Genomic DNA, 27,840 nt, shown 5'->3' on the forward strand with positions numbered 1-27,840 from the left:
GCCCTGTGATCCATCCACTAGCTGACTGTGAGCATCCACTTCTGTGTGTCCATTGCTCCTAGAGTTTAAAAATCATACCTGAGCCTGTTATATGAGTTATGTGAGACCCAAGTAGAGACAGGATTAACTTCATATTTTAGCATGATCTTCAGAAAGAAAATTTAAGAATACATGTCCTCATTACAAATGTCCTTCTGAGATATGTACACTGTGATCTTTTGATAGATCTTAAATGTGTTTCTTTTTTATTGATACTGCTTGTAAAATTATTGTATCATCCTGTTTTCAGAGTTCAATAATTTATTACAGAATGTGACCATATTGGAAATCCTCTTTTTGGTGAATTTTAAATTTTAATGATTTTTGATGATAATTGTCTTCACTCATATGCATCTTGTCTCCTTATTCTACCCTGTAGCACATAGTCAACCTGTGATTTTTGTTTCAGGGTCTGTTGACATTCCGGAATGTGGCTGTGAACTTCTCTCAGGAGGAGTGGGAATACCTGGACTTTGTTCAGAGGGCTCTGTACATTAATGTGATGTTGGAGTATTACAGCAACCTGGTCTCTGTTGGTGAGAATATTTTGCTTGTAGAATTCTTAACTCATCCTTTGTAAATAATGACTCTATAGATTGTAAACTCTTGATATATAAGCTGTCATGGAAAAAACAGCAGACTAGGCAAAGTTTGGTAATGAAAAAGAAATTTTCCAAGAGGTTCGCCTGCCCATGCTAGCAGAAGACAGCCAGAGAATGTGACTACTCTGATCGAGTATGTGGTGGAGAGGCTAGAGAGGAGGAGAAGCATAGTGGTTTGTGCACTGTAAAGAAGAGCTAGAACTGAAGACCAAGCACAGTGAGGAACAGACTATTGTGAGAGGTCTGCACTGCCACCCGAGGTCATGGTGATGTACAGGCCATATGGCCTCTGCTGAGGCCCATGTCTGTGTCCATGAATGTACTACAATGAGTCTCTGTCGATGCCTGTGGCCCATGTTACCACCAAAGGCCATGCTGATGTCTGTGGTCTGCATGCAGGTTGCTGCCTGAGGGCATGTTAATGACTGAGGGGCTCCCTGTGCTGTCCCTGCCTCTACCAGCCATGGCATCGTTAGGCAAGCTGTGACTTTAGCATGGGAGAGCTGTCCCTGATGGAATGGGTACAGGAGAGTTGATGGGCAAACCAACACAGTTACCACCCAGAGCCAGTTCCAGAACTATGAGCTATTCCACCCCAACATCTACCCTATCTGTGATCTGTGGGATATTGTAAAAGGGCCAGTTCTCCTGAACCAAACTGCATGATCACCATGACTCATGGCAACAGCAAGATATCCAAGATATTCCTGACCCTTGCAATTACTACAGTCTCCTGTCCTCAAGTTGCATCCTGCCTGCTGCAACTCTTAGAAGATGTTGTGACTTATTAGACCTGTATAGAGCCTCAATACTAGAACAATGTGCATTTTTGCTTGATTGTGCTGGCATCAGATTGGAATAATTTTACAAATTATAAGCCTAATGTGATTCCATGAAGTATTATTATTCTGTAATTGATTAACTTGCTTGTATGTCTTCATACAATATGCATCACTTTCATTCCAGTGGAGGATATACAAACATCCTCCTGGAAAAATAATCTTAAAAGGTTATGAACAGAGTATACATGAGAATAACCATAAAAGAAAGTTAGGAAACAGCAGTGTGTGGAGCTCAGACAATGGAGGAAAAGATAAGAGCAATAACCTCCCATGAAAGTCCTGCCTCAAATGATCTAGAGCTTTGGATATCTGGAAAATATTTCGTTGCATCCATTAATTTTGAAGAACCTAATGCCTTTATTTATTTATTTATTTATTTATTTATTTATTTATTTATAGGAAAAAAAACCAAACCCTTGGATATTTTTCACTAAACCTTTAATCTTAAAAGGAAACGGATCTCGAGAAGAGTAACTTCCATTGCTATATATTAGGAAGTACACTCACTGTGAGCCTGGGATTGTATTAAAAAGTTTTCATCCATTTCTGAAGAAAGCAATTAAAAATATAGAAGTATACTCTGAATATAATCAGGGAATGTTCTCCATCTCAAAAATAATTACTTACCCTCACTTATTTGTTCCATCTTGTGCCAAGTTAGACATTTTCAAAAAAGATGAGCTATCTATTAGACATCACTCACCTTGAAGATTGGCATGCTGTTTTTGTGAGGATCCATACAGTTACAGTGAACAAATAGTTTCAGCTACTGGGAGCTTGGTTCTAAACAGTTGCAGTTTAATTTAGTTTAAAAGAGAACTTACAAAGACAGCCATTTATCATATGTGTCATCTGGGAACAAGCCCTATTAATCTGATTTGTATTCCTTTTCAGAGAACTACTGTATATTTGATACTGTCCATCAACATATGAGGACTGAAAAGGAGTCTTGTCAGTGTAATGAACTCAGTGAAATGCTTCATGAACCCTCCAACTGTGCACTTTATAATAGAAATGACACTACAGAAACCTCTAACAACTACAGATGCTGTAATGAGAAAGATGCCTCTGTTGACTCATCAAACGCAGATAGGCACAAAAGTATGCACACTGGAGAAGACCCTTGCCAATCTAAAGACTGTGAGAAATCTTTCAATTTATGTTCCAACATTAGCCAAGATCAAAGACTCTACACAGCAAGGAAAGAACACAAGCAGGATGAATATGATGACCATTTCAGCTCTATATATAGTCTCATGCAAGAAACAGTTGACATGGAAGAAAAACCATATCAATGTGGGCACTGCAGTAAATACTTCAGTACCACCTCAAGCCTCAGTATGCATCAGAGAATTCATAGTGGAGAGCAACCTTACAAGTGCAATATTTGTGGCAAATCCTTTAGTCAGTGGTCAAGCCTTAAAACAGATCAAGCACTTCATATGGCAAAGAAACCATACAAATGCAAAGAAGGTGGAAAGTCATTTGTGCAGTTATCTGCATTTAAAAGCCATCAGAGAAGGCATAATGGAGAGAAGCCATGCAAATGTAAGGAGTGTGACAGATCCTTTGCCCACTATGCATCATTAAGATGGCACCAGAAGATTCATTCTCCTGAGGCACGTTATAAATGCAAAGAATGTGGTAAGTCCTTTTTTGAACTATCACGTCTTAAAAGGCATTGCAGAATCCACACTGGTGAAAAGCCTTACAAATGTGAGATATGTGAAAAATCCTTTACTATGACCACCACTCTTAATACACATCAGAAAATCCACACTGGTGAAAAGCCTTACAAATGTGAGATATGTGACAAGTCCTTTACTATGACCACAACTCTTAAAACACATCAGAAAATTCACACTGGAGAGAAACCTTACAAATGTAGGGAATGTGACAAATGTTTTACCAAGTGCTCACATCTTCAAAGACATCAGAGTGTTCATAACCAAGAGAGACCTTACAAATGTAAGGAATGTGGGAAATCTTTTACTAAGTGCTCAACTCTTCAAACACATCAGAAAGTTCATAATATATAGAAACCTTACACATGTTTGGAATGTGACAAATCCTTTACCTAGGTCTCACATCTTAGAACACATCAGCGAGTTCATACTGGAGAGAGGCCTTATAGATGTAAGGAATGTGACAAATCTTTTACTAGGTGTTCTCACCTTAGAGAACATCAGATAATACATACTGGAGAGAAACCTTACAAATGTTTGGAATGTGACAAATCCTTTACCTGGCACCCACATCTAAGAAAACATCAGACAGTTCATACTGGAGAGAAACCTCACAAGTGCAAAGATTGTGATAAGTGCTTCCTCTGGATTTCTAGTCTTCAAATGCATAAGAAAATTCATAATGGAGAGAGACCTTATAAATGTAAGGAATGTGGCAAATCTTTTATCTGGTACTCATATCTAAGAGCCCGTCAGAAAATTCATACTGCAGAGAAACCTTACAAATGTATGGAATGTGACAAATCCTTTACCCAGTATGTACATCTTAGTGCACATCAGAGTGTTCATACTAGAGAGAGACCTTACAGATGTACAGAATGTGACAAATCTTTTACTAGAGCCTCAACTCTTAGAGCACATCAGAAAATTCATACTGGAGAGAAACTTTATAAATTTAGGGAATGTGACAAATCTTTTACTGGATGCTCACATCTTAGAGTACATCAGAGTATTCATACTGGAGAAAGGCCTTACAAACGTATGGATTGTGACAAATCTTTTCCTACGGGCTCAACTCATACAACATCAGAAAATTCATACTGGAGAGAAACCTTACAAAACAAATCAGCGAGTGCATACTGGAGAAATACTTACAGATGTAAGGAATGTGGCAAACCCTTTAATCAGTACTCAACTCTAAGAGACAATCAGAAAATTCATACTGGAGAGAAACCTTACAAATACAGAGACTATGACATATCCTGTATATGGATTTCAATCTTAGAACACATCAGAAAATTCATACTGGAGAAAAACCTTACAAATGTAAGGAATGTAACAAATCTTTTACTAGGTGCTCATATCTTAGAGACCACCAGAAAATTCATACTGGAGAGAAACCTCACAAGTGCAAAGACTGCCACGTATACTTTATGTGGATTTCAAGTCTTAGAAGACATCAGAAAATTCATACTGGAGAAAAACATACCATTGTAAATAATGTAACATACCATTTATCTGGTATTCTCTGCTGACAAATCACAACAGGAGAAATAATAGAAATATAAAGATAACAAGCTTGTGAAAGCCTTTTAATGAAGACTTAAACCTCACAAAATGTATCAAAATAAAATTCTGTAAATGTAACTGGGGCGAGCTTTTTATTTCTTTTTAATACTGGCCTACAAATATGTCTGTGCACTGCATGTATGCCTGGTGCAGGTAGAACACAAAAGAGAGCATCAGATCCCCTGAATTTGGCAGCACAGATAGTTGTGTATAGCTATTTGTTCCAAATTGAACTCTGGTTCTCTGGAAGAGCAACCAGTATTATTTTTTTTAATTAATTAATTTATTTATTATTAGATATTTTCTTTATACACATTTCAAATATTATCCCGAAAGTACCCTATACCCTCCCTCTGCCCTGCGCCCCTACCCACCCACTCCCGCTTCTTGGCCCTGGCATTCCCCTGTACTGGGGCATATAAAGTTTCCAGTACCAAGGGGCCTCTCTTCCCAGTGATGGCCGACTAGGCTATCTTCTGCTACATATGCAGCTAGAGATAAGAGCTCTGGGGGTACTGGTTAGTTCATATTGTTGTTCCACCTATAGGGTTGCAGACCCCTTCAGCTCCTTGGGTGCTTTCTCTAGCTTCTCCATTGGGGGCCCTGTGTTCCATCTTATAGATGACTCTGAGCATTCTCTTCTGTATTTGCCAGGCACTGGCATAGCCTCATATGAGACAGCTATAACAGGGTCCCTTCAGCAAACCAGTACTCTTAACCTCTGAGACTTCTCTGGCATCCCTGAGAAAAACTATAACTAAAACATTTAGCTCATCCAACATCCAGCCATTCATAATAATGCCAGGCAAGATGGTACATGCCTTTAATCACAACACTCAGAAGACAAAGACTGGATGATTCCTGTGAGTCCAGTTCCAGGACTGCCAGCACTACATAGACCCTGTCTCAAAAAAAATAAGGACAACATGTAATAACTTTAAAGTTTTGACAAAAACATCTAATTATACTGTACATTGCATAGATCATACTTCTGAGAAACCATGTAAAGGTATACCACACATAATCCTAAAGTGTTGTTCATGGAAATTGCACTCCTCTAAATTTATTGAATTTGACAAATCCTTTACAAAATAGTACTGAAATTGCAAAGATAAAATTCATCATGAAAGAAAAATCCTTAATAAATTCTCTTAATTCATTTGCATTCCAAATTTTGATACTGGAGTTAAGCTGTACAAATACCAAGAAAGAGACAAACTGTCAAGAGATAGGCTGTGCATGTAGAATAATTGGAATGCTGACATATAGCTTAGAAATCCTCAGAGGCTAAGGATGTGGTGATGCACCCCTCCGATCCCAACAATCTGGACAGAGATGTAGGTTCATCCATACAAGTTTTAGGCCAGCCTTGTCAATAATATGAATTCCAAGGCAGTCAGAATTACAAAGAGAAGCCACAGTCATGGAGAGAAAGATTGAAATCCCTGGAGGCAAGCAGAATTACAAAGAGAAGCCACAGTCATGGAGAGAAAGATTGAAATCCCTGGAGGCAAGCAGAAATTCCTTTTGAAGTACTGATGGGGAAATCTTTGCTCCAAACTTTATAATTAAATAATATAGCTGCCATTACCAGCCATTATACCCTCATGGAATTAATGGAGACTGCAGAACCGTCCATCAGCCATGATGAAATGGTAATTGCCCCAGTCTTACATAGTTGCCTATTCTTAGTACTTTCTCAACAGTTATGGGTCTCTGCATTACCTACCTCCTACTGCAAAAAGAGTCTTCCTTCACCATTTTACAAACTGATCATTAGAAACATGACTATTTGGATGGTTGATTAATAACATGTTCCTTAAGAAAGCATCAATAGCTTCTGTACTTGGACTTATATTTCCAAAGCCTTTGTTTTGCTTTGTTTTATTTTGTTTTGTTTTTTTAACCATGGTATGAATTTCTCTAAGGAGCAGTCCTCAGATCCATTCCGGGGAGATCCTGCTTATGGCCATTCACAATGGTGACATCAGTATTACATCAGTGCACACATCTTGGCTAGTACATTGGTACTGTAGGACCAGTGGTCCAGGGGTAAGTAAGACCATAACATCGTTTCTCTGCTAGCAGCCTGCACAAGACCTTGCAGTGCTATGAAAGCTAGCCAGTTCGGAGAGTTTCCTAGTAAGTTCAAGGCTGCTCTCTGTCTATTTTGCAACCAAAATGGTGTCTTCAGTAACACCTTCTGCTTAGGATGGCTATGAGCGAGCACTGGCAATAACCTGCTTTGTTTGGGGGTACTTCTGTGATCTCTATGACCAGTAATTCCTAAGTAGATACCAATACCTGATACAGAGTCCTCTATTTAATAGCCTTGGAATTGAAAGCAACATTATTTATTCATTTTATTTACACGTGAGTAATATACCTTTGTAAATATGTCACATTTTCATTTACCCATGTGTCAGTTGATGGATGTCTCTTAGCTGATTCTATTGCCTAGGTACTATGAATATAGGTGCAATGACATCATGGGCAAGTGCTCATTGGTAACCAGGGAGATTCCTCTGAGGGCATGTCTGGTATAGGTTGTGTATCAATTTCCTCTGAGATTACACCTTCCAACGTGGAGGTAGCTGCTTAAAACACAGGGTATTAAAGCAGAGGTAAAGAAATGGGAGGTGATCCATTCAGTCCTCCCTATAGAAATAGTTGACTTAATAGCTTCAGGAGATCCCATAAACTGGCAAGATTCATTAGTGCCCTCTTGCTTCATGTGTATATAATTGGTAAGGACACCATCAGACAAAATGAACTGCATAGAAGATGTTCAGACCAGCTATGAAGTAGTCACATTCAAGCTGCCTAGAGGAGTTAGTGAGTGGTTTGAAAAACACAGTTCCTACCTCAGGTGAGCTGCCTGCAAGAAGCAGCTCACCAACTGTCTTTTAAGTCACACCAGTCAAACTCATTGGTCCACTGGGATTTAGACATGACTCAGCAGCTAAGGACATTGTCTGCTCTTACAAAAGACTCATTTTGAATTCTCAGCACCTTCATATGGGCACTCAATCTGTAATCTCAACTCAGGGTATCTTGCCCTCTTCTGGCCTCTGTGAGCTATAGGAACACACATGGTACATAAACATACATGCAGACAAACCACTTTTAAAAAAGAAAACAAATTGACTCACCATGTTAGACTGTGTTGTTCCCCAACATTGATCTGTCATTGGTTCCTTATCTGTAATAAATAGAGGTGTGTCTTTCTTTCCCTATGAATAATGCCACACATCAGGTGTGATGGTTTGTATATGCTTGGCCCAGGGAGTGGCACTATTAGAAGGTGTGGCCTTGTTGGAATAGGTATATCTCTGTGGGCATGGGCTTTAAGACCCTCATCCTAGCTGCCTGGAAGCCAGTATTCTGCTAGCCACCTTCAGATGAAGATGCATAACTCTCAACTCCTCTTGTACCATGCCTGCCTGGATGCTGCCATGCTCCCACATTGATGATAATGGACAGAACTTCTGATCCCATAAGTCAGCCCCAATTAAATTTTATCTTTATAAGAGTTGCCTTTGTCATGGTGTCTGTTCACAGCAATAAAACTCTAACACAACAGATGTTTAATTGTGTCACCCAGATTTATTTATGTAAATATATATACACTGATTTTTTTAAAGTGGATTCTCTAGTATTCACTCCCACAGCAGTATTTGACCTCAGTCCTCCATGTTTATGGCAAGAGTAATTATCATTTCTGTTCCTAATGATGATCTTTGAAGCTAGGGCAGAATGGTAGATTAAAGGAATCCTTGTCTCCATTTCACTGATAGGTTTACAAACGTTTTTGTTTTAATTTTTCTTTGGGTTTCTTGACATTTTTGTTCATTTATTTTCTACATTTTTTGGTAACTTAAAATTTTTTAGATAAAACTATAATTGTAAAATGTTTCCATTCCTTTTCCTTCTGCCAAATCCTTCCATATATTCTTCCATGTCCTCTTTTAAATTCATGGCTTTTCATTTCATAATTGTTTGCAAATTTTTCACAAATTCTGCCTTGAGCCTTACGTGCAGGAGTGCTTTGTAGATATATCCAATGGGTGTGGGGTCTACAATTCTACATTTTGATCAGTTGTGAATTTTTTGTTTTTTGTAGTGTACTCTGTTGAAATAGGAATCTCCTAGATGAGAGAAGAAGATTACATTTATTTAAAAATGTTTAGGTATTTTTATTAGAGATTATTCTGATTCAGTAAAGTGGTGGTTGTTGGCTCACCTCTAAGATTCCTGGAATCATCTGCTCTGAGTAGGTAGCTGTTTCCAGTACCAGACATGATCATGATTTCCTTTTCTTAAGAGTGTCTTAAATGCCGGGCAGTGGTGGAGCATGCCTTTAGTCCCAGCACTTGGGAGACAGAAGCAGGCAGCTTTCTGAGTTCGAGACCAGCCTGGACTACAGAGTGAATTCCAGGACATCCAGGGCTATAATGAGAAACACTGTCTTGAAAAAAAAAAAAAAAAGAAAAAAAGAAAAAGAAAAGGAAAAGAGTGTCTTATGTCCAACTAGAGATCTGTCAAGGTGGGCTTCCACCCTTAGAGCTGTCCTGCAAAGATGAACGTTGATGTGGTTTGTAGACATCATAGCTGTTCATTAGAATCCTCCTTTTAAAGTATGGGGTCCAAAAATTGCCTCACAAATCACACAAACACTGATCTCAGCCAGACAGGGATTGTTTATTGAGCTATCTACCCCAGGACTGGTAGACAAGAGTCATGGTCCAGATTTGGGACATAAATCATGACATTGAATTAAGATCCTACAGGGTTTTTAAGCCCCCAAGTCCACAATCTGTTCCAAGTTATTTCCCCAATCACGATCTAGGGGTACAGGGATCTCCTTAGGAACATGTCTTTGCTTTACATTTATCCTACTTTCATTGGTTGGCAGGGGACTTGCCTTGTCTAATATTTATTTCTTCACTTGTCTACCAGGATGGAACTTGTCTAACATTCATGTCTTAACTTTCCAACCAGAATGTCAGTTACCCAAGTACAGGTCTCTCTCTGCCAGGAAGGAGGTCTTGGAAACTTGAACTTTACTGGATCACTACTTAAAATGGAAGTCTTATTCCAAATAGTTTCTTATATTGGTATAGGTGTTTCTCTTATGTAGAGGTCCAACTCAGGGGCAGCTTATTACCGTACAAGCTTATACACAGGTGCAGGAAGTGCTGTTGGGTGGTTGGCTCTTGTCCAATCCTAGTGTGGGTAATTATACAAAACAGTTCTACTGACTTCTATTGTGATTGGTTTCCAAGGGCACAAAACATAACAGAACATGTAATCAATCTTGGCATTAGGAAATTTCCTAGTAACAGCAGAAACATATGAGAAAGTTTCCTTATAATAACAGCTATCCAGATAAGTGCTAGCTAGGCCTTAATATTTTTCTAGGCCTTAATATGCCATCTAGGCCTTAATATTTTACCTACATCTTAACAGGAAGCTTGCATGCTGATTCAGGTATCATAAAAGCTATTCCTCAGAAAGGAATTTCCTTTATTTTGAGGAAGGTCTCTCTGTGTATTGCCAGCTGATGTAGATTCTCTATGTATACCAGACTGGCCTTGAACACAGAGTTCCCCTTACTTTTACCTCCTGAGTTCTGGGTTTGAGGGCTTGCATGGCCTTGCCCCTATTATACATTACTTTTCTGATGTCTTTGTTTGATTGTTTGTTTTCAGAGACAGGATTTCACTCTGTAACCTTGGCTGACCTGGAACTTACTCTGTAGATCAGGCTGGATCCAAACTCACATAGACCTGCTTGGCTTTGCCTCCTGAGTGCTAGGATTATACGAGAGCACCACCACATTCAGCTTGTATTGTCTTGACAGTTGCCCAAGGTAAAGGCACAACCTATTTGATAGGAGTGAGTTGAGAAGTGGATCTTATGTTTGCTGACATTAAAGACTTCTGTTATGTTAAATTGAAAGATCTAATTGAAATAAATGAGTATGCAGGTGCACATAACATATCAATTGTAAACAGCATAAAATAAATAATATAAAATAGACTACAGGTAGCAGTGTCACTCAAGCAACTATACAATGCGACCCTGAAAACAATCCCAAGACGACAATGACAGGATTCTATCAGAACTTCAAAGAACCAATAGTAAAGCAGCTCAACATTTAATAATTCTTGACATAAAAAAGGAACTATTTTGAATATATTCTTTGATGCTGAGGTTTGGTCTGTTGCTATTCACTATAGTGCTAAATACTTGCCCCAAGGTCTTATTGTCCCGAGGGACTATGAGATACTTACATACACCAAGTAATGTTATGTAACCTTGCTCCTTAATTTAAAACTATTGTTTGAATAAAGATGTCAACAGCCTGTAGCTGGGCAGAAGGGAGGTAGTCAGGTTTCAGTTCCCAGGCTTGTAGTCTGAGGCAGAGACCATGAGCAGAGAGGTAAAGAGAGGAGAAGATGCCCTGGGTTAGATGAATAATGAGACAGTGGTCATGAGGATGGACCAATTGGATAAGAGTAGCCAAAGAGAAAGGTGGCAAGTTATATCACGGAGGTATTGACAGAAAATAAACAAAATTCCTTAGNGGGTTGATATCTGCTCAGCTCTAATGCTTTAAAGCTTATTATAAATATAAAGGTTTTGTGTCTTTTATTTGGGAAGTAAATGATCTAAGGCAGGGTAGAAACTCTAATAATATTTACCANAACATTTGGGAAACCAACATGTGACACAAACTTTCTTTAATCTAAATGATNTCAGTTTTGCGGATAAAAGGCATGTTATCCCTTTGAGATAAAAGCCATGATGGCAGCTAGGAAGGAAAGAGAAATTGTTCCTTGCCAATGTCGGGTTTTCCCCTAGCTATGTGTTCAGGGTTCCGAGTATGGGTTAGAATGCATGCTGTTTTGCTGAGTGTGATTCCAGGGTTTCATATCTCAGGCTAAAAAAAGAAACAGTTGTGCCCCCCAGAGCTGACAGTGTGCCAGGCAGCAGAGACCATGGGCTACAAATGATAGGCTTTGAACGCCAGCCCTTTCCTAGACACTGCCTCTGAACCATAGCTTTTTAAGCTGGGGACTGATGTTTGCCTAGTCAGGGATGGGGGGGTTGGAGGTGCAAGGCTAAATGCCTCTGCTGTGCATTTAGTTCATCAATCACTCTAAGAGCTGGCTGCATGCCTCCTGTAGCCAATAGTTACAGTGAGTCACCAAAGTCTCCATAAAATGTGGGGCTCCCACAGGGAGACTAATGACAACTCCTGACTCTTGATATTAGCACATTCTAAAGCAGATAATGAGTCCAGCATGGTGGCACGTGTCTGTAACCCTAGCATGCTAGAGCCAGAGTAGGCTCATCTCAGTGAATTCAAGGCCAACTTATCTCGCAAAACAACAACAAAGTCAACAAAAACAAAAATCCCATAAGATACTGAATCTACCAAGCAATAAATTACAGACTGATGTAGTCATTTAAACCATTGCCTTTGAAAGCAGGTTTACATGGCAAAATCCTGACTTGAAGGAATGAATCCTCCCAATCTTTCTATTATCAACTATTTTACACTTACATATACATGTATATACACAGAGAATGTGTGTGTGCATTTGTGCGCTCACATCAAATACTGCCCACTCTCACCTCCTACCTCTCCACTATCCGGGTTCACAATTCCAACAGTGACTCTACTGTGTCCATATCTATTCATATTGCTTGTGATCCACTGAGATGAACCAGAACCATTTGTGAGACTGTGGGTTTGGAGCCTGATGAGTGCTGGACGCTGATGTGATAAAGGCACATCACTCTTCTAGAATCTATTTGAGTCTATCCATAGCCAACATCTGAGAGGCAAAGTGTGCCTTTCCCTAACCTAGACTGACTGTGGTCTTGTGTGAGGCCAGTGCAGATAAAGACAGCTGCTGTTGGTTACTGATTACAATAGTTGTATGGTCTGGAGAATGCTGTGCCATGTCTTAGCCTTTCCTCTCCCTTTTCCCTTGTTTCCTAATCACCTCTTCTTCCTTGGTGGTGTCCCCAGAGGTAGAGATTGATGGTATAACTGACTGTTTAAGATTTTACTTATTTTCTCTATCTGGGATAGTCAAGAGTCTCTGCACTCATCACTCTATAAAAAAAAAAAAGGAAGGAAGGAAGGAAGGAAGGACGGAAGGAAGGAAGGAAGAAATTCTATGTTTTCTCTCAAAGGACCTTAAGTATGAGTCATAGAAGACTAATGCCTTTCTGAGTTAGTAAACTGGCAAGTCCTCCTTCTTGTGGTGAAAGCAGTACACTGCGGGGTGAATTCTGCCTTGGGCTGGTAGCAAAAGCTACCAGATCTCTGACTTAAGTTCTTTAAATGTCTCTCCCCAAGTCAGAATTTCAGGATTTTGGCTTCTCATGTTTGTGTGTTGGAATGGGACAGCCTGTTGCTGTTTGGTATGAACTATGTAGCCCAGAGGCTGGTTGTCAAGTCCAGGTGTCAGGCTATCTTGGATCTAAAGGGTTCAAAACTCACTGTGTGTGTCAAACATTGGGTGCACAGCCTCCTAGCAGATCCACTTCCCACTTCTGGTCTACTCTGGCAGCAAGCATGAGGAGAGGCTGTTCAGCCTGACATCTGGAGCTGTGTGGAAGGCAGCTTAACACAGAATGGGAGGGAGCTATCTCCGTAGGGCAGGGCCACTTACCCTGAAACAGTGGGTGTGAGGATGTGGCCTGTTAAAACGGGTGTGAGGCAAGGAAAAGTGTTCAGAGTGGGAGGAGTTAGGGGAGTGACGTAAACGGAAGCTGGGAAGCGGCTGATGAGGCCTGGGTAGTTGTACTGAGAGCCAAATCCTGAGTGTCAATGACCTGTTCAGGTGCAGAGCAAGCAGGCCTGCACCACGGGGAATCATGTGGTGCAGACCTGGGGTCAGAACACACGGTGGACTTCGGGGAAAGTAAAACTCCGGGCTGCCGTGGGCGCCGCGCAGTGAAGCCTGGGGGAGTCTGCAGTGCAGCCTGGGGGAGTCTGCAGTGCAGCAGCTGGACCCGCCTCCCTACCGCCCTGGATCCTCCCAGGTCAGAGAAGCTGCAGGGCTGGGAAAGGGGAGGGAGGGGACCAGGCTGTGATCAGTTTCTTTGCTCTTCATAAGGCAGCAAGCTCTGAAGTTTGGCTGTGGATTTCTTCCCGTGTCAACAAATTTTAGGTCATATGAACTGAAGTAATCCTGATTTGTTTTTTATTGTTCACCTGATTGCCAAAATATTCATAGTAGAGTGGTCTAGGAGAATATTTGAATTTATCTTTTGATGCTTGCAAACCAGTTCTCTTTGTTTAGGTGAAAAGGACAAAGCTCTTGGAATTTACATTCATCCATGCTAACTCCCTTGTTATACCCGTGGACATACTTGGTGACTTGGCATCCGCAGAGAGCTTTTAGACAGCAGTCATGAAAGGAGTGGCTGCAAATGTAATTGAATCCAAAAGCATATTTTTTGCGAGTTTCATAGATATGGTTTTAACCATTAATATTTAAAAGTAAACTCTTTACCCACCATAACCTTTCCTTCAGAGACATACACTCCGTGATGTAAATGCAATATTTTGCTATAAATGCACCAGGCTTGTTGGCACACACCTTTAATCCCAGCATGGGGGAGGGAGGACAGAGGCAGGCAGATCAAAGACTTGGAGACCAGCCTGATCTACTTGGTGAGGTCAGGATAGCCAGAGCTACATGATGAGCTCCTGTCTCAACAACAACAAAAGGACAGAAAGAAAGAAAAGAAAAGCATGTTTTTGTGCTGAGTTCCTAGAACCTGGAAAGGCACAGTAGGCTATTTGAGGGTATAGGTCACATTATTTTCACAGTTTGCGCATTATAAACCAGGTGGTATTGGAACAGACCTTTAATCCCTACTTTGGGACTAAAGGTGTGCACCAGGACAAGGACTCAAACTGCTGTTTTGTGTTTTGTGGTCAGTTCTCAGCCACTGGTGTGACTGTGGACTTCCAGAAGGACAGGCAGTGTCAGGATCCTTCTGGGAAGGCCTTGTTGCAGAATTTCAGCACTCTGGTTTGTGTGGGTGAGAACAGTTTGCTTCCAGCCTCCCTTGTTCCTCCTCAGGAAGAGGCAAGTTATTCTGCAATTGTGAGATCTTTGACAGTGTAAGGCTTCCATCCTTTTTTAGTCCATAATAAAATCAGAACCTCTAGTGTATCGTATTCTCATCCCAGTAATTCAGTTCCATTTGTGCCCCTGAGACTTGATTGAGCTGTGACTGGAAGTGAGGTTCAAGTTACACTAACTGAAAATGCTTCCCAAATATTTTCAGTATTCTGACACTGCATTGAGAATTGGGGGAACACTGTAGAATTTTCTTTTTATCTCCTGAGCACAGTGCTGTGCCAGAAATGAAGGTGCTTGCTAAATACTCTTTTTCTCATGTGCAGGGCTCACTGATCACCCAGACTGCTCACCTGTGAAGCACAACAAAGAGCCCTAGAAGGTGTAGAGGGAGGAGACAGTAGCTAAGAATCCAGGTATGTTGGAGGATTGGTGAAAGGATGGCAAGGGATTCAAGTGAATGTGAAAATGGGACATGAAATCAGTTTTGCCACATTCTGTTTCACTAGAAATAATTCTGGAGACTTCCACTGAGACAAAAATCACCTCCAAATTGTCCTACAATTCTTTCTACACAAAAATTGAATACTGTGAGGCAAATAAAATTTATTTGACTGTGCATGTGAGTGATGTTATGTAGAATCCAAAATAAAGTTCAAGACCACCTAGCCCCTTCCCCTCTGAAGGGATGTTCAGAAACATAGTGGTCAAAATGACTAAGTCTGCAGCTGCCAAAACAAAATGAGCTGTTCTCAGAAAAATAACCATAACAAGATAGCAGTTCCCAGAGAAATTCCCCTACCCTGACCCACACTAAATTCTAAGAAAGACCACAAACCACCCTGACCTTGTCTCTGAAATTCCCCTGACGCTGATAGCTGTGATTTAATAACATACTGTTGCTTTGCTAAAAAACCACAAGGGCAGGCAGAGTGAGCGACTAGGCCAAAGGGTTACTTAGTCACCCTATACAAAGCAAGGAGAGCCTAAAAAGGTTACTTGCTACACAAATTAGAATAAGCCAGCTAGGGGACTTTTGGGGTAGCATTGGAAATGTAAATGAAATAAATACCTCATTAAAAAAAAAGAATAAGATACTCAGTAAATTTCTGAGAGTACGGAGCCTGTGGCTGGGGAAATGGCTATAGCATGATCATTGTATGACTGCCTTAAGCTTACTCTGTGATAGCCAGTGACAACTGGAAGGAAGAAACTACCTTTCTCTAACGATGACATGTGCAGTAAGACTATAAAGAAGAGAGAAATCTTATTTAAAAAAAAAAAAAAAAAGAATAAGCCAGCTATCCTGTTGCCCAAATCTGCCCCTTACAAGGTATTAAAAAGTATGTTCTTTGTTTGTTCTGGGTCTTTGTCTCTGGCCTGAGTGCTGAGAGGAGGGTCCCCAACATGATGGATCAATAAAAAACCTCTTGCGTTTTGCAGTGAATGCACTCTCTGTGGTCTTTGTGAGTGAGGGTCTTTTGATGAACTCCAACATTTATCCTTATTCCATGCACATCACTGATCAAGTCTCCATACCAATATTAAACGGTTTTCCTTTCAGTGATTTTCATGTACTATAAAATGATGAATATTAATACATCTAGGTTTACTTATTGTTTTCAGAATTTTTGAGCTTCTGGTATTCTAGCACATTCTTTACCTTTTATTGTTAATTTCTCTATTCCTAAAAATAATGTTAACAGACATTTGATAAGAATCAGAAGCTATTATTTGTAGACCTATCGTGCCTTCCCTTTGGGCTCTCCTATTGTCTGTTATCATGACAATTCCAAGTGGTGAGGTCATCTCTAGGTGTGATCCTCTTTGTATTTCCCAGCTCTGTGCTGCTCCTTGGTAATTTCAGGATTACTTTCTGTAAAAAATGCAAATAGGATTTAATAGGTATAGCTTGGAGTCTTAGATAAAACAAACCTCCTTCTAGGTTGTCTTGTCATGTTTGAGAAGCACTTTGTCAAGTTGCCTGTTTTCACATGTTTTATGTATTCTGCTATAGATATCTCCGCTCTGGGTTTTGTGACATGCACCCATGTTGACCAAGGACTTTCTATCTAATGGACCATTATACCTTTTGTGAAAAGTCTTTATTTTGTATTTTAATACTTTTATCTTGATTTCTTTTTGTCACTGGTATAATTATGGTCATCATTCTTCACTGCTTTCCAGATGCATGGCATTTAAAGGAAATTCCCTCTTTGTCAGTATTTTGTATCTTTAGATATGAAGTAAATATTTTGTAGAAAATATTTCTTTTAATCTGGTGTCAAATTTTTGAATGTTGCTGTCTGTTTACATGTTTAGCGTAGGGAATATTATCTATTTACATTTCAAGAAGAAGCTATCTAGTCTGCAATCTGTGTTTGTGTTATTTGGTGACATTCTTTTGCAGTTCTGGATCTGCTGCTCTTGCATTGGGCTGATCTGGGCTACATGGGGTAGCTCAAGCCTTGCAATTTTCCTGAGGTTGTTCTGTACCCTGGGAATTTGTGCATCAGGACAAATTCTAGGCTTCTCTTCACTATTTCTGTGAAGTATATTGTGGGAAGTTTAAGTGTCATAGAGTTTGAACTGATCGTGTAAACCACTTCCAGAGATCCTGCAAATTTCCCAATATTATGTCCAGTTCTGTCTGAGTGAAACATCTTTTAATGTTCTTGTTAGTGTTTTCTTCAGTTCCTTCAACAAATCAGTTTTCATTGTATAGATGTTTCATAAACTTGGTTAGGTCAGGAATTTTTAATTATGTTTTCCCTCCCTCCTTCTCCTCTACTTCCTCCTCCTTCTCTCTCTCTTTCTCTCTGTATTTGTCTTTACTAATTTTTATTATTCAGGTTTTTTGTTAAAAAGTCTCTAAAAGAGTTACATTTGCTCAGAACCATCGAACCATCTCCCTCGACCCATATTAAGTTTTATTTATGTGAGTAGCAATTACAGAAAATGATATAAAGCTATTTTGATCGATTTTATTTTTTTAATTATATAATCAAAAAGCTTGAGTTTACATAGGCATGTATTATTTTAATATGTTTTCCTTTTACTATTGTATTTTTTTATATTCTTGAACATAACATTGCTACCTCCTCAGTCTGTATATTTTCTGGAATGAACACTTTGTATGGGATAACCATATGGTATACTGTCCTCTGCGGACTATTTCTCCAGCTGTCAGGATTCATTAGTGTTTGACTAATGAATCTAGTGAGCTTTCTCCCTTCCACGTTAGCATGTATCTTGGTATTATCCTTGTTCAGCTCAGGTTTCAGCAGCTACATTTGTATGATTTTATATAAGTAGCTTCTCTGACATTTCTAGGAGACACAATGTCACGGCAAACCTCTATTCTTCTGGCTCTTACCATATCCCCAACCCTCTTGCTTGGTAATGCCTGAGCCTTAGCTGAGCATCACAACTCCATTTTGACTGATAGTGGTTTTCTGTAATGTTCTTCGTGTCTGACTAAAAGAACTTGTCTTAATGAGAGTGAGGATTACATTTATTTGTGTGAAATAGGATAAATATTTAGAATGTTGTTTGGGATTAGGCTGATTTAGTAAAGTAGTATTTGTATGTTCTTCTCCAAGATCCATGACATCATTAGCCCTGGGAAATGTGGCTAGGTCTTCAGTACCACCTGTGATTTCCCTGTTGTTAAGGTCTTAATTCCAATTAAAAGCTATTGGTTTTCACCAAGGTATGTGGGCCACTCTTGAACCCTTAGGGTTATTGTGCAGTACAGATCATTCTTGTGGTTCATAGGTGTCATATCTGGGTAGGAGACTTGGTAGGCTCCCTCCTTTGGAAGCTTGCATGTTGCTTTCTTATACTATGAAAGCAAGTTAGCCTATAATATATTAGCAGTCTCTTTGGGAGGTATGACCAACAACTTCACAGCATGGTTCTGGTGCCTGGTGTTCATTTTGTTAGAAAATCTATGGCCCCTGTGAGGAGCATTATCATCCCAGATGAGATATTTTCATTTATATTCCAAATATATATGTATCAACAGACTTATGTATTATAGGCATTATTGGTGAATGAATAATAATATTATTCTTTTTGACTTTTTAGACATCTTTACTGTTTTTTTATTTATTTACTTTTTTCTTCCTTCTAGGTTGTGATGGTTTGTATATAGTTGGCCCTGGGACTGGCATTTTTTGGAGATGTGGCCTTCTTGATGTAGGTGTGCCACTATAGGCTTGGGCTTTAAAACCTTCATCATAGCTGCTTGGAAGCCAGTCTTCTAGCTGCCTTCAGATGAAGAGAAGAACCCTTAGATCCTCTTGCACCATGCCTGCCTGAAAACTGTCATACCCCCACCTTGATGATAATGAACTGAACTTCTGAACCTGTAAGCCAGCCCCAACTAAATATCCTTTTAAGGGTTGTGTTGGTCATGGTGTCTGTTCATAGCAGTAAAACCCTAAGACAAAGTCATAGCTGATATTTCTCCATAATTAAATCTATTCCACCGTTCTTCCATTTTCCCCTTTAGATGACTTGTTCCCTGTTATTCCCCTTTCTATTATTCCCCCACATTCCACAATGATCTGGTTTTAGTTTTCTGGTTACTGCAGGTACTCCAGGTTGTGAACTCACACCAGAAGTTTTGGAGCTAGAAACTTCCTATGAGAGAGAAGATGCAATGCCTGTCTTTCTGGGTCTGGGTTACTCCACTGACTTTGATCTTTTATAAGGCCACCTATTTACCTGCAAGACTCATGACTAATTTTCTTTACAGCTTAATAATATTCCGTAGTGTACATGCACCACATTTTCACTTTCCATTTTTCCATTGAAGGCCATTTATGTTGTTTCCCTTTTTGAAGCTATTGTGAGTAGAGCAGCAGTGAACATCTGTGGAGTAGGACATTGATTCCCTTGAACACATGCAAAGGAGTAGAAGAGTTGTGTCACATGCTAGATTTATTTAACTTGAGGATTTGCTTATTTAATTGAAGTTTGTCCATATTGATACCCACAGTGGCTACATTTTTTGTTCATGGGAGTTTTATTCCTTATGCTTTCATTATTTATGTCGTTGTTGGTAGGAGTATGGGTGCTATTATTCTTTCTCTGTGAGAATTAGCATTTTTGCTATTTTGCTTATGGATGATTACTTCCTAGTTCTCCCATATTTATCAATTTTCCACATAAAATTTATTATTCCCATGTTTTCATGGCTACTCATCTATTTCCTTTGTGCATATTTTCCTGTAATTTATTATATACTAGGCTGCATTAGTGAAATGAATTGTGTTAATTTGGACTATCTTGAAATACACTTATATCACTCTATCAAGTTAAAGAGATTATTTTTCTAGATGCAACAATATGCTTGATGGTGACTTTCCCTCTAAAGTTCAAATATGGTCTCATGTTGTCTTGGTTTTGGGATCATTGACAGGATTCCTCATAGCATTCTGATGTTTGAATCTTTTTATGTGCTTTGACACTATTCTTTAGTAGATTTCAGTATTGATTTCTGCTTTTTCTTTTTCTGTTTGATCCCTTATATGAAAGGACCACAAGCCAGCTATTCATTGTTCCGAAAGGAGACATTCAGAGAAGAGAAGAGAAACAGAAACGGATGATTTTCCAGTAAACATGTCCCAGGTCAGTGGTCATGTTCGCTTCTTTTCTAGAAATGTTGTATTTTCAGAGATTTCAAGCTTTTAACTTTCTGCTTTTATGATTTTTTATTATAAGACACATTAGAAACAAACAAACAAAATCACACACTGAAAATAACCAGAGCCAAAATCTGTACAAACAAATGAGCTTTTATATGGTTAAATTAGTCACCTGGAACAAAAACTATGGAGACTGATTTGATTTAATAGTTTCAATATCTAATATGTTTTGATGTACTTACCCACCACCAAAAACCAAAAAAGTGTGGCATTACATGAAAAAACATATGTATTAGAACTAGAAAGGCAATTAGCATTATATCATAAAACTGGTGGTCATCGCCTGCATTCAGCCCTGTCTCAACCCCTGATATTTAATCTTTCTTGTTCTCTTTTCTCCATGTTTTTTTGTGTCCACATGTACATGGTTTCTATAAGCAAATGTTTTATGTAGATTCTGCATATGAGGAAAGATCTGTTTTCTTCTTTCTGGCAATGTATGACCTCACTTAATAGTACACATTCTAAGTTCAGTTATTTTCCTACAAATTGCTATTACATTTCTCTCTTTACTGGGATAGATTTCCATTTTATATGTGTAACATTTTCATTATCCATTCATGTGGTGGTAGACAATTAGGTTGATTAGTTCTTTGCAATGGTAACTAAAGCACCAGTAAACACGGGGTGTAAATATATCTAGAGTGGAATGTAGAGTTCTCTGTGTATGTTCCCAGGAAAGAAATTGCAGAGCCACACGTTAATTTTATCTTTATTTTTTAAATACTCTTCAAAATGATTTTCATTTGAGTGCATTAATTTGTACCCCCTCTCTCTTACACACACACACACATGTCATCCCATCTGTGTTCCTCTATAAGGCCCAAGTACAGACAGGATTGATTCAATGTCAGTAGTTTAGCATGATTGTCAGGTATAGCATTTTAAAGCACATGTACTCATCACGAACTGTCCTTCTGAGACATGTACACTGTCATTCTGAGAGACATAAAGTGTCCATAACAGATAGATAATCGTGTCCAGACCTCAATTGTGTGTCCTGTTTCATGGACATGATTGTGAGACTATTGTGTCATCCTGCTTTCACAGAGGTAGAACATTCATTACATAGTGTGAGAAATCATCTCACTAAGTAATGGTCTTTGTTCATCTACATCCCATCTTCTTATTTCCACAAAAGCACTGTGCCCAGCATCACAAGGTCACACTGTGCATTTTTGTTTCAGTGTCTGTTGACATTTGGGGATGTGTCTGTGGACTTCTCGCAGGAGGAGTGGGAATGCCTGGACTCTGCTCAGAGGGCTCTGTACATTGATGTGATGTTGGAGAATTACAGCAACCTGGTCTCTGTCGGTGAGAACATTTTTCTTGTAGAACTTGCATTCATCCTTTCTATATATTGACCTTAACAGTAGTAAACTCTGTTAAGCTATTTGAAAACAACATCAAATGAGGGAAAGTTCGATAGAGAAAGGAAGTTTTTCATGGTGTTTTATGTTTTCTTTTCATTTTCTAGTTTAGAGATGTCATGCACCCTTCATTTTATTTCTGCATTGTATAATATGTATCCCCATATCTTATAGATCCATGTCCATCATTGTAATTACATGTTTTTTGTTTTTGTTTTTCTTTTTTGGTTTTTTTGGAGACATGGTTTCTCTGTGTAGCCCTGGCTGTCCTCGAACTCAGAAATCCACCTGCCTCCCAAGTGCTGGGATTAAAGGTGTGCGCTACCACCGCCTGGCTTAATTACATGGTTTTAATTGTGAGAAAGACTCAACATAAGTAAATTAAAAATTCTCCCTTAATGTGCTGAAGATTCTGAGAGAAAATAGCAACTGGGAATTCATTCTTGGATTCCTCTACTTTGTATTCTCTTCATGTACTGAGCAGAGTACTAAGTTAGACACCTGTATTCTTTCTTAAAGTGTCTAGCATGGATCATGGGCTACCTCACAGAACACTTGGATTATTGTATGCAAGATAGGCCTGGCCACTGGTGTGGAAAAAATTAGATTGCCCTGGAATGTGGAGAGGAGAGACAAGCCACAAATATGGTGAGCTAGTGAGTAACCAGGCAAGAGTGAACAATTAGAGTGAAAGGGAAAGCAAGAGCTGGAAATGATTTGCTATATTCAGTCCCACTTAAAATGATTCCCAATCATTTAGCCTAGTATAATGGCCTGGTCCCAGAATGCATCCTACCTGTTTTAACTATTAGAAGAAATGGATCCCTGGGACTCTCTGACAAACCACTCTAGCCTACTTAATACCTCTTCGTGGTGAACAGTAGCCCATATGACATATACCTGGGTGACTGCTCAACCCAAGTGATACTTTGGTTTTTTTCTTTAAGATAAAACCTCTCTATCCCACATTGGTCTTGACTTCTTCATGTGGTACAGGCTGGCCACAAACATTCAAACTTCACAAGTCACTTCCCAAGGACTGGAGCTCTAAGTATACATTACCAAGCTTTGTTCAAACAAATGTTATTATTGTTTACCTTTACATTTTTATTTCAATAAAAACATTAAAAATGAAAAAAGAAGATGCTGTGCCTTATTACACCTGAATTAGGATGAGGTAATACTAATATGAAATGCAATTTTATTTAACTATGCTGACTATGTGATTGGAATAATTTTCCAGATTATAAGTCTAATGTGAGTCCATGAAGTAACATTATTCTGTAATTGCCTTCTTCATATGTAGGTATTCATATTACATCCTTTATTTTCTTATCAGTGGACAACACACAGACAACCTTCTGGAAAATGACCTCAGAAGTCAGAGTTGACTTGAAGATAATTGTATAAGGAAAGTTAAGAAACACAGCAGTGTGTGGAGCTCAGACTGTGGAGGAAAAAAAATAAGCAATAGCTGCCCATTGCCATCCTACCTTAAATGATCCAAGAGCCTCTGATATTTGTCAAAATAGTTACTTTGCTTATATTGCTTTGGAAAAATCTAGTTGGCTTTTTTTAGGGAAAAAAAAAAAAGACCCTTTGCTGGGTGTGATGGCACATGACTTTAAACCCAGTACTTGGGAGGCAGAGGCAGGTAGATCTCTATGAATTTGCAGCCATCCTCATCTACAAAGCCAGTTCATGACTGCCTGGTTTCACAGAGGAAACCTTGCTTAAGGGGAAAAAAAATAACGTTGGATGTTTTTAAGTAAGCCATTCATATTCAAGGAATTGGGTCTCCTGAACAACAGTTTGAATTGCTGTACAACCTTACAAATGTATGGAATGTGAATCTGGGATTGGATTAAACTCTTCCCCATCAATTTCTGAGAAAAATTATATTTAAAAATAGAGACATGTATTCTAAATATAATCAGTGAGCTCCATCCCCAAATTAATTATTGATCCCTCAATTATTTGATCTATCTTTAGCCATTAGACAGTTTTCATGAAGATCAGATAGCTATTATAAATCACAGACCCTTGAAGGCTCACATGCTGTGTTTGTGAGAATATATAAAATTACAGTAAAAGAAACACATCCAAGTAGTTGCTGGTTGATTTATCTTAAGGGAGAATCTTTAGAAAGACAGTAGTTTTTAAAATATATGATCATGGAATAAGGCCTACTTATCTGACTTTTACTCATTTTCAGAGAACTACTCCACATGTGATACTGTTCATCAACATGTGAACACTGGAAAGGAGTCTTGTCAGCGTAATAATCTTGGTGAAATGCTTCGCAATCCCTCCCATGATGCACTTTATAAAAGAGGTGACTCTACAGACACTTCTAATAACCACAGATGCTGTAAGGACAAGGATTCCTCTGTTGACTCGTCAAACCAATGCAGACATAGGAGCATCCACACTGGAGAAGAACCTTGCATATCTGAAGACTGTGAGAAATCTTTAAATGTGTGTTCCAGCATTATTCAAGACGAAAGACTCTACACTGGAAATAAAGAACACAGAGAAGATGAATATGACAACTATTTCAACTGTACATATAATCTCATGCAACAAAACGTTTACTTTGAAGAGAAATCACATGAGTGTGGGAAATGCGGTAAATGCTTCAGTACCTCCTCAAGGCTCATTAAACATCAGAGAATTCATACTGGAAACAAACCTTTCAAGTGTAACATTTGTGACAAATCCTATAACCGGTGTGCAAATCTTAAAATACATCAAAGACTTCATACTGGAGAGAAACCTTACAAATGCAAAGAATGTGGAAAGTCATTTCGTCAAACCTCTGTACTTAAAAGTCATCAGAAAATGCATACTGGGGAGAAGCCTTACAAATGTAAGCAATGTGACAAATCCTTTGCCCACTCTTCCAGTTTTAGGACACACCAGAAAATCCATACTTCTGAGGAACACTGTAGTTGTTCAGAATGTGGCAGGGAATTTCATCAGCTTTCACACCTTAGAAAACATTACAGACTCCATACTGGAGAGAAGCCTTACAAATGCAATGAGTGTGACGCATCCTTTACCCACTATGCATCATTAAAATGGCATCAGAAAACCCATACTCCAGAGATACATTATGAATGCAAAGAATGTGGGAAATCCTTTCTTGAATTATCACATCTTAAAAGGCATTCTAGAATCCATACTGGTGAAAAGCCTTACAAATGTGAGGTGTGTGACAAATCCTTTTCTGTGAATTCAGCTCTTAAGATACATCAGAAAATTCATACTGGTGAGAAACCTTACAAATGTATGGAATGTGACAAGTCCTTTACTCATAACTCAAATCTTAGAGCACATCAGAGAGTTCATACTGGAGAGAAACCTTATAGATGTACAGAATGTGACAAATCTTTTACTAGGTCCTCCTACCTTAGAGCACATCAGAAAAATCATACTTGAGAGAAACCTTACAAATGCTAAGACTGTGACAAAACCTTTATCCACCTTTCAAATCTTAGAAGACATCAAAGAGTTCATACTGGAGTGAGACATACCAATGTAAATCATGTGACATAGCATTTATCCAGTATTATCTTGGCTTACAAATACATAATAGAAACATAAGGATGAGAAACTTGTAAAAGCTTTTAATGAAGTTTTTTAAATCTTAGAAAATATCACAGAATTTAAGTTAAAATTTTGCAAATGCTATTGTGTGAAAAGTTCCCTTCCCCCTCCCTCTTCCTTTGTGTGTGTGTGAGTGTATAGGTGCTTTTATGGTTGTATCATTGCACTACATTGCATAGTGCCCATGGAGTCCAGACCTGGGAAGAAATCCCCTAAAGCTGGAGATAAAGACATTTGTGTTTTGGGAATTTTAGAGAATTGGGGTATTGATTCCCCAATCCTCTAAAAGATTAGCTCTTGCTTTTATATGCTAATCTATCTCTATACCCCCTGGGCAGATTGGCAATTAAAACATCTTGTTCATCATCCAAAAATTCATAATAAAATTATTAATCCCGTGCATGTTTGTGTTTGTGAACACCATTTAATCCCAGCACTCAACAAAGGCAAGAAGATATCTGTGAATTCAAGGTTGTCCTGTTATGGATAATTCAAGGACAGGCAGAACTACATAAATGTGTCTCAAAAAATAATAATGATGACAAAATGTAATAACATTAAAAATATGGCAAAGATCTCTAATTGTTCTGTACATCACAAAGTTTATATTTCTGAGAAACCATATAAAGTTATACCATATATAGTTCCATGTCTTGCTCTTCATTGGGAATTATACCTCCCCCAAATGCGTTGAATTTGACAAAGCTATTACCTAGTGCTGAAATTGCTGACTTAAAAGCAAATTCATCATGAGAAAAAATACACAAAAACTCTAATAAAGTCTCATCTTTTATTCACCTTCAAAATCTTTATACTAGAGTGAAGCCTTACAAATAGCAAGAACATAAGAAACTATAAAGAGATATATAAGCTGTGCATGTAGCATCACAGGCATGCTCACAGACAAATCAGAAATTGGTAAGAGTATTGGGCTTGGTGGTGCAGACCTTTACTTCCAACACCCTGGAGGCAGAAACAAATGGATCTCTGAGTTCAAGATCAGCTCTCAAGAAAAACCAGTGAGGGTGCACAGAAATTCATTTTGCACTATTGAAGAAAAATTGGGAGGTATTAACCAATGTTTTAAATTAACATCATATAGCTGTTATTAACAGCCTGTCCACTCTCAAAGAGGTAAAAGAGACTAAGGGACTCTCCATCAACTGTTATTAAATGGTAATCATCCAATTCTTACACAGTTGCCTGTTCTTAGAAACTTCTGAATGGTCGTGAATCTCTTATCCACTACCTGCTGTAAGAGGAGGCTTCTTTCACCAAGCTGGAGAGTTGTACAAACTGGATATGAATATTTAGATGCCAAATTAACAGCAGAATCACTAACAAAATTTCAATTTGTTATGTCCTTGGACCTACACTACCCAAGCCTTGGTGTTTGACCATGGTATAAATTCCTCTCTATGGGCAGGTCTCAAATCCAATCAAGAGACAGATGGGCTACAGACATCTCATTTGTGTTGACCTTTTAGGAGCACCTTTCCTCCTCACTACTCCAGTACATATTTGAACCATTCTGTTCCCAATATCCTCGCTCACTAATTTCATATCACCCATAATCTATTATCCATTCTTGCTTCCTGCATCTCCCTTCTACTGGTCAATTTCTAGCTTCTACATGCAGTCTTACTTGAATGAACAGAAACTTTGAAACTAAGATCCACATATAAGAGCAAATGTGCTGTTTGAATGTTGGGGACCAAGAGGCAGAATTCATAATTTCTAGTTATCTACTTTTACCTCCAGATACCACACTTTTATTTTTATTTACAACTGAGTAATGTATCAGGTTCCATAGATATGTATCATATTTTCACTTATCCATGTATCAGTTGATGGATATATGAATTGATTCCAGGACTAGTGTGGTGGTTTGAATAGGTGTGGCCCTCAGAGATTCATGTGTTTGAATGCTTGGCCATAGGAATTGGCACTATTAAATGTGACCTTGTTGGAAGAAGTGTGTCACTGTGGAGATGGACTATGAGGTCTCTCAGGTTCTGCCCAGTGCAGAAAATAGTCTCCTCCAAGAATCCTGTTGAAGATAGTCTCCTACTGGCCTTCTGATGTAGAACTCCTCTAGTACCATGTCTGCCTCCAGGATGGCATGCCTGTTGCCATGAAGATAATGGACTAAACCTCTGAAACTGTAAGCCAGGCCCAATTAAATGTTTGCCTTTATAAGAGTTGCCTAGGTCATGGTGTCTCTACAAAGAAATAAAACTGTAACTAAGAAGTGGTACCAGGGACTGGGATATTGTGATAGACCTGACCATGCTT

General features: G+C 38.8%; 2 protein-coding genes across 3 annotated transcripts; both read left to right on the top strand.

The window, feature by feature from the left end:
- Nucleotides 1–470: 470 nt before the first annotated feature.
- Nucleotides 471–13,718, top strand: LOC110283956 (zinc finger protein 54-like). Its single transcript, XM_029471395.1, is given in 6 exon segments — nucleotides 471–575; nucleotides 2,378–3,983; nucleotides 4,068–4,114; nucleotides 4,319–4,441; nucleotides 4,444–4,670; nucleotides 13,602–13,718. Coding segments are annotated over 6 exon segments (2,154 nt in total). The 5' UTR covers nucleotides 471–541.
- LOC110283985 (zinc finger protein 54-like) lies at nucleotides 13,520–27,802 on the top strand. Of its 2 annotated transcripts, XM_029471122.1 has the most exons (7): nucleotides 13,520–13,803; nucleotides 14,716–14,858; nucleotides 15,179–15,268; nucleotides 18,988–19,224; nucleotides 20,397–20,489; nucleotides 21,754–21,880; nucleotides 24,152–27,802. In XM_029471122.1, the coding sequence occupies exons 5-7, from the start codon at nucleotides 20,481–20,483 to the stop codon at nucleotides 25,375–25,377; spliced, it is 1,362 nt and encodes a 453-aa protein (XP_029326982.1). In that variant the 5' UTR covers nucleotides 13,520–13,803; nucleotides 14,716–14,858; nucleotides 15,179–15,268; nucleotides 18,988–19,224; nucleotides 20,397–20,480; the 3' UTR covers nucleotides 25,378–27,802. The 2 variants fall into 2 exon arrangements, with proteins under 2 accessions (XP_029326982.1, XP_021005193.1); XM_021149534.1 differs by lacking the exon at nucleotides 14,716–14,858 and having other exon boundaries at nucleotides 19,071–19,224.
- Nucleotides 27,803–27,840: the final 38 nt, after the last annotated feature.

This window comes from Mus caroli, chromosome 17 (genome assembly GCF_900094665.2).
Source record: "Mus caroli chromosome 17, CAROLI_EIJ_v1.1, whole genome shotgun sequence".
NCBI classification, from domain to species: domain Eukaryota; kingdom Metazoa; phylum Chordata; class Mammalia; order Rodentia; family Muridae; genus Mus; species Mus caroli.

Excerpts from the sequence above, each read along its gene's own strand:
- LOC110283985 (XM_029471122.1), top strand. Across the intron at positions 21,881-24,151 it reads CAGCAACCTGGTCTCTGTCG|AGAACTACTCCACATGTGAT; the intron begins GTGAGAACATTT and ends ACTCATTTTCAG.